General features: G+C 44.8%; 1 protein-coding gene across 1 annotated transcript; it reads left to right on the top strand.

The window, feature by feature from the left end:
- Positions 1 to 5,858: 5,858 nt before the first annotated feature.
- On the top strand, positions 5,859 to 7,515 carry LOC311044182 (nuclear factor 7, ovary-like; the record flags this gene model as incomplete). The annotated part of the gene is made up of 2 exons (XM_084055601.1): positions 5,859 to 6,849; positions 7,478 to 7,515. The coding sequence occupies 2 exons, from the start codon at positions 5,859 to 5,861 to the stop codon at positions 7,513 to 7,515; spliced, it is 1,029 nt and encodes a 342-aa protein (XP_083911727.1).
- Between the last annotated feature and the right edge of the window lie 359 nt (positions 7,516 to 7,874).

The raw sequence follows: 7,874 nt of genomic DNA, 5'->3' as shown, positions 1-7,874 counted from the left end.
TGGTAATAGTTGTCAGTGGCTCTATGAACTTGAGGACAGGTCTCAGATCTATGAGTGTTCATCCCTCCTTCACCCAGAGAACCACTTGAATCTAGGAAGCCTTGCTGGCCGCCGATACATTTAGAATAATTGGGCTTTATCAAATCAGGCTATTACTTAGCGGAGAATTCTCTCCTCGTAAATCCACTTAGTACGGAAGATGAAAGTATTGAAGCCAGGGCAGGTCAGGGGGAAAATAAAAGCACATTTAAAGGCGCTCACTTGTCAGCGTGGAGGGTTTTTATGGAAACCTTATTGTGTCAAAATGCAATTAGCATTCTTGAAAGCCCTCTTCTCTATGGCTTTGTGATGCCTGTAATTCTGTGTGTGTGTGTGTGTGTGTGTGTGTGTGTGTGTGTGTGTGTGTGTGTGTGTGTGTGTGTGTGTGTGTGTGTGTGTGTGTGTGTGTGTGTGTGTGTGTGTGTGTGTGTGTGTGTGAGAGTGACTCATGGGTCCGTGACAAATGCTAATGCTTTGCTTTTGTTGAGGCACTTACACAACCCACTTTCAAACCCAATCAACCAGAAGTGAAAGGGTTCAATGGGAATATGTTGTGGGCTGTGTGGATGGCATGACCCCTGCGTTATTTGCACACAAACTTAAACACACGTCTAAAAACAAACAGTGAGGCGATGACTCTGAATTGTAGGGTAATGGATTAGATAGAACCTGACCAGATTTTTGGGGTCTGATGCTGATCCTGATTTTGGAGAGTCCTAGACCATCGACAAATGTTTTGACCACTATTTTGTAAAGAAGTGCCAAATGAATACTGCAATGATTCATCCATTGTACCCCCCCCCAAAAAAACAACAACAACCCATCAACATCCATGTAATATGCAATCTGGGAACCCATCGCCAAATAAAAAGGAACAACAGCGCCCTCTGCTGTTTTTTACTTATTCATTTGGCTCTGGGCGGAGCTGAACGGACGACCTGTGCTCAGGGAAACCGGGGTTTTGGCCTTTCACTACCGGTGGTGTGACTATGTTTTCATTCCCACTAACAATATTTCTCCACGGAACACTAACACCATTTCTCCCAGAGAACATGGATCGTTTTGGTTATAAGCCCACTTGTTTCTATGATGAAAGAGCAATTTAAAATGTTACTAACTTTCCGCGGTTTTGTCGGCTTTGAGGGCGCTATTGTTAAATGAGTTTCAGTTTGTTTCCAGTGGGGAAAGACCGGCACACACGTAAATCCCGCCCACTACATTTGATTGGGTAAAGCGCGGCCTGCTTCCTGATCTGATGGCACGCCCACCTGTAGCCAATGCGCAGGGGTTGTCAACACGGCTACCGACAGATTCAAGCGCAGAGCAGAATCTATTCTTGAGAGATTAGGTAATATGTGATGCTTAAAGGTTTCATGACATTCAGATTTACAAAACATTAAAAGTCTTCCTCATGGTCCTTCAAACGTGTATTAAAATGTTTTAACTGAAACATCCACTCCAGTGAGCCATGGCAGGTTTTTTTCTCTCTGGCCTTTTCACCTGCAATGACAGAAAAAAACAATTTGCCTGCGGGTGTCGCTGTTGAGGGATTTTGCCAGCCAATCATCTGCTCCGCCACCCCAAAGGAGAAAGAGAGGGGCGGGGAGGAGAGGAGAGGGAGGGAGGGAGATTAATGGACTTTCTTTGACTGTTATAACAAACCTGTATATTTTGAAATGAAGATGGAAGGATTCTTCCATAAATAAACTGAACATGTTAGCTGGCAAGCCATTAGGAATCATGGGCAGGGGAACAACATTTCCCAAATCAGGCACGTCATCCAAACCCATTCCAGCACCGGCACCCACCCAACCTTAGCTCTAATACCAACACGGGCAATTTGAAATAAGCTCTTGGCCATTAGCCTTGTAGTGACAGACAATTTCCAATATCCAAAGAGAATTTCCAAATCCAGTTTTAGACCAATACAGGCCACGTTTTGCATGCACATGATTATAGTATAAAAGTATAAAAGGTCATGTCACTTATTTCAAATCACAGAGCATAAGATTATTATTTTAAACATTAAACTGTGACTGACTACTATCCTTTTTTGAGTGGCAGATTTTTCTGGAGGCATTTTGACTTAATTTGTCAGGCTGCAGTTCACTTTACATTAGCTGTGTGTGTGTGTGTGTGTGTGTGTGTGTGTGTGTGTGTGTGTGTGTGTGTGTGTGTGTGTGTGTGTGTGTGTGTGTGTGTGTGTGTGTGTGTGTGTGTGTGTGTGTGTGTGTGTGTGTGAGAGCGTGCGCGCGCGGTTGAAATGTCATTTAATCGTGACAATACAGTGCGTACATATCATGTAAATACGTATACATTGTAGTGATAGAATAGAAATACTCTCTTTATTAATCCCTGAATGGAAATTAAGAATTACAGCCACTCTCTTGAGCAAAGCAATAAACAGTACAAGGCAATAAATATAATAAAACATAAAATAAACAAATTAAAAAGAACGTTGCACATACAGTATGTAAGCCTGGGGGCTGCCAGTCTGAACAGGGCCTTAAAGACATCATTGTCCGCCTTTTATTGTGAAGATCCTGGTCAAACAGAGGCAGGTTGTGTCTCAGAGAGAGGCAGTGCCGAAACATGTTTGTCACTGCATTGCCCAGCCATCTCACCTCAGATGTTTTCAGCTACGTATTAGTGTGCTATTTAAGTTTAAAACGGGAAGGTTTGCAATGCACCATCCGGCCGTCATCTTCATTAGATTCACAACGGACTAGCAGTCCAACAGTGTGTCTCTCACTGGTGAATGAAATCATGATTCATGCTTATTTATCTACACGTTTCCTAGGGCATGGTGGGCATCACTTCCTGTCGATTTGATCCCTGATACCTGATGAAATCGACAGGAGTGATGCCCACAATGCCCTAGGTAAACTTGTGGATAAGGGATTGCGATCACATGTTGGACTTTTATGGACCTTTGACATAAAATGACACAAAACGATGATCTTCAAATTCATCTATTGTATATATCTCCATTATGGCCAAGGATACACTCTAGTGAAGTGTGAAAAACATATGTTTCATTTAATGACATCTTTCAAGACCCACCCACTTGCTCTGTCTTAATTGCCTCTAACCTCTGCCTGGGATTCTGCCCTGCCTGCCCTGTGTGTGACCTTTTCTTGCTTGACCCTGGATTTACACTTTGCCTGCTCCCTGGGACTTGGTTGGTAATCTAAAAGTATGACCTGCCTGCTCTATCTGCACTTGTCTGCATTCGGGTCCTACTGTATTCTTTCACACCTTTAACCCTTTAAGACCGAGGCACTCGGTGCCGCGCTACGAGCTTGTAGATCTGCTTTTTTTGAATAGCCAAAGAAATCTTAACACATTGTGTGCCAAAAACGGTCCGGACCGAGAGTTTCCGGTGGCGTTACACGTGATGGCAGCTTGACAGAGCTCCGGTATCAGCCTATAATTCCACTTAATTCAAGAAGTTTCATACATTCAGAGTGATACAAACCGAAAGAATAATGAGCGGGGAAAAGTCCCATGCGAAAAAAGGAGGTTACGAGTTGAGAAATACCGCTCCTGAACCAGTGAACGAGGACGGAGCAAACAATGGGAAAACAACGGCAGCACAAGATGGCGTCGCCGGCGGTGAGGACCGGAGCCCCGGCCTGGTCACAGTGGCGTCGCTTCAAAAAGTAGTGAGTGAAGTCATGACTGCAGGACTGGCTACACTACAAGCCGAATTGAAAAAGGATCTCTCGGAATTTCGCACATGCTTCCTCAACGATATTAAAAAACAAATGGAGGAATTTAAATCCGAAATAAACCTGAAGATAGAGGACTCGACGGACCGATTGGACAAAGCAGTGAGGAGTGTAGGGGAAATGGAGGAACGTTTCGTGGGATAAAAGTGGGATATTGGAGTCAAAAACGGTCCGGACCGTTTTTCATAATCCAAACGAGGAGTGCCGAAAACGGTCCGGACCGTTTTTGACCCAATTTTATTTTTATACGCGGGGTCCCACGTGGGGCGCTCTAATCTGAGTTCCCAGAAGTTTTTCGCCTCGCATACAAACTGGAGCGGCGAGGAACTTCTGGGCCAGAGCCCTGGTATTTGTGGGCGGGATGTAACTTACGCTCAGAATCTGAGCGGACACGCCTCTTAACGGTCTGAGAGCTGTGCAACTCGTCTAAAAAGTCCGACGAGAGGCAAACAGCAGTACACAACAATGGCGGCCGCAATTTCTCAAGGGGAAATTGCTTCCCGTCGCTCCTATTTACTGTACATGCAACACCCACTGCATGTGGATCCCGGCCCCTTTTCTTCATTGGCTGTTGATTTGAATCAGAACGCAGTGGCGGTGCCCCTGTTGTTCAGGCTTTGAGCCGAAGCCTCCCAGACTAGGGGCGCTCTAACGAAACTTTGGGATCATCCAAGGAGTTTCTGAGAAGGAGAGGCCGGATGTGGATCCATGTCAAAAATCCTTCCGGTCGGCCTCTCCATTGTTAACTCCTTGACTAAAAGCTTAATATCTCCATTTCTTTTTAACGTGGTGTAAGCGAGCCGTTTTCGATCGGCGATCACTCTGCAATGGAGGATCGCGTTAGAAATATTATTGTTCCAGGTGTTAGTCGGGACCCTCCGCCGTCTCGCGCGCACGCTCTGTTTACATGCACTTCCGCGTCGGGGCTTCTACAGCACGAAACGTATCAACGTAAGTGGATGGAAGAATAGCAGGCACTGAACGTATAATATTTTAATAAACCTCTGGCACCCGATGTGTTAAAATGACACAGATGCGTTCTCGGTCTGAAAGGGTTAACAAAGATGGTCAAGGACAAGTTGGCAACACTGGAAGTGAAATGTCAGATAAGTAAACTTTGATTGAGGTATTTTGTGATTGGCAAATCAGGGGAAGTCGCCCATGCCTAGAACCGCTTTCTTGTGCCAGGCTTTCATGGCTGGAGTCCCATCAAGATAATGTTCATTCATGCTTAGGATCTCTCTGAGCAGTTTAGAAACCGACGCATGAGAGGATGAGGTGTGCAAATATTTTATATCTCCATTCTCCCCTCTATATCCTGGCATTTTTTACAACATGGCACCTAGGGGGCATGATGTGTAGAATAGCATGTGTGTGTCTGTGTCTGTCTGTCTGTCTTTCCGAGGCTAATCTCGCAAACCATTGGACCAGTGCCACATTTCTTGAGTGTGCTGCCAGTGGGCGTCACATTGTGAATATTCTTTTTTTGCAAATATTTTTGACAAAGAGCTATATTTTCCACTAATCTCTATCTGTGTGGCTGTCCCCCTCTCTTGCCTAAATAAGGGGTTCCACACTGACATCGTCAATATGAGGTCATCAACACAATGATCCCAACATGGTGTTCCACATGGCTCCAGACTGGCCTCCAAGTGTAAAGCCACAAGGAAATGCCCTCGGCGTAGAGGTAGCCCAGGCCTGACCCTGCACCACAATGTGCACACAACCGCAGTGACGTCACTGTGACGTCCACTTTAAACCAGTATATTTCTAATGAAGCCGGAACAAGAATGCAGAACACTGAACTCTGAACACTGAATACAGGAGGCAAAACTGATCCTACCCCGTTCCGCACTCTGTCAGAGTGGGAATTTAACAAGAGCCTGAATTATTGAAACGAGAGTTAAGACGACAATGGATACCAATATTACCGAGGAGTCGGAGGATTTTACCTGTCCTGTGTGTCATGACATATTTAGACAGCCTGTTCTCCTGTTATGCAGCCACAGCTTCTGTAAAGTCTGTCTGCATGAACGGTGGAGACAGAAGGGAAACAGAGAATGTCCAGTTTGTAAGAAGATATCTTCAATGCGTGATCCACCCTCTAACCTGGCTCTGAAGAACCTGTGTCAGACCTTCATAAAGGTCTTAAAGGAGCTCTTGCAGGATAAATTGAAGGTCTTTTATAAAGTCAAGGCAAACTGTGACCAAACAGAATCACACATTACGGTCCAGACCAGAAATACAGAGAGGCAAATTAAGGAACAGTTTAAGAAACTTCATCAGTTTCTAAATGACGAAGAGGAGTCTTGCATTGCTGCACTGAGGGAAGAAGAGTTGAAGAAGAGTCAGATTATGAAAGAGACGATTGAGGGTCTGGACAGAGATATAGCAACCCTTTCAAAAACAATCAGAGCCATAGAGGCGGATATGAGAGCTGAACGCATCATGGAAATCTACAATAGCGCAGTAGAAAAAGCCCAGTCCACATTGCAGGACCCACAGCTGATCTCAGGAGCACTGATAATGGACGAGGTCAAACACCTGGGCAACCTGACCTTCAAAGTCTGGGACAAGATGAAAGACTTCGTCTCCTACACTCCTGTGCTTCTGGACCCCAACACGTCCCATCCAGGACTGATCTTTTCTAGTGATCTGACCTGTGTGAGACGCAGGGAGGAAAAGAAGCTTCCTGACACCCAAGAGAGGTTTGACTACTACTGCTATGGTTCTGACGGCTTTAACTCGGGGACTCACAGCTGGGATGTTGAGGTCGGAGACAATACAGACTGGATACTGGGTGTGTTAGAAGAGTACCAGAACAGAAAAAAGAAGAGGAAGAAGAAAGACACAGGCGGGGTTAAATTCTGGAGAATACGGTTATATGATGGTACATACACAGCATACTCGTCACCAGGGTCTGTCACTGTTCTCAAGTTGAAGCAGAAACCCCGGAGGATCAGAGTCCAACTGGACTGGATGAAAGGAAAGCTGTCCATCTCTGATCCCGATACCAACACACGCCTACACACCTTCACACACAGTTTCACTGACACACTCTTTCCGTTCTTTTTCAACGGTACTACTCTCCCTCTGAAGATACTACCAAGGAAGATCAGTGCGATTACAGGAGATGAAGAACGCACCACTGTTTCCGCTAGGCGTTCATTTGGCCGTCCAGCGTGGCTGAGGTTCAAGTACCCCAAAAACTACCCCAAAAAATACATGCTTACAAGCATAATAGGATTGTCGGGTGGAAAGAAAAAAACAAAAACAAGCTTAAAAACGTAATACGTGTGGCACGTGGTTAAGCTTGTAGATCTGTTCTTTTTGGTACACAACACCGTTGAACTACGTAGTATACTGTAAACTATAGGCTGAGCACGTGCATAATCAGCTTTTTTGTTACCGTTATGTTTACAGTTCCATGACACCTGCAATTTGTGACCAACGTCTCCAACGCTCTCTCCATGTCATTGACGGAGTCATTGTTCTTGTAGTCCTCTCTCTCTTCTCTCCCTACTGATGATATGTCTAGGGAAATGCAATGTATGGGCTTGAACAGTGGAGAAAACCAGTGCTAACAAAGCTACAGTACATCTCTGCTTCGAAAACCAACCCTGATACCATCCCAATATGAAGGACCACCCTGAAGTTTTCGCATAGGTTCTGTTCTGTTATTTTTTACATCTCCAAATTGTTTCCAGTCGGCTTTAGCACGTTCATTGAATTTGGAGGTCTCTGAATGGCTGACCTACTGTGCTTGTTTAACCCTTTAGGACCTGGAACGCATCTGTGTCACTTTTTGATTTGAGCTAAAAAGCATTATTTTACACTTTGGCTATTCAAAAATAGTAGATCTACAAGCTCATAGCGCGGCACCGAGTGCCGCGCTACGAGCTTGTAGATCTGCTATTTTTGAAAAATCGTGAAAATGTGTGCAAATCTTTGAATAGATATATTGTTTTAAAGCGAACATTTGTAACTCAAATCTTTGCTTCTGGGGGGTCCCTGGAACAACATATTTTGAGATGGGGGTCGCGGCCAAATAAATCATTTTGGCCTCCACTGATATAGAAACGTACGTTTTTCAGAAAACTGTTA

This window comes from Gymnoscopelus microlampas (assembly GCF_963454915.1).
Source record: "Gymnoscopelus microlampas genome assembly, chromosome: 1".
Classification (NCBI taxonomy): domain Eukaryota; kingdom Metazoa; phylum Chordata; class Actinopteri; order Myctophiformes; family Myctophidae; genus Gymnoscopelus; species Gymnoscopelus microlampas.
The sequence above is the reverse complement of the archived record's forward strand: the minus strand, read 5'-3'. Positions and strand labels throughout refer to the sequence as shown.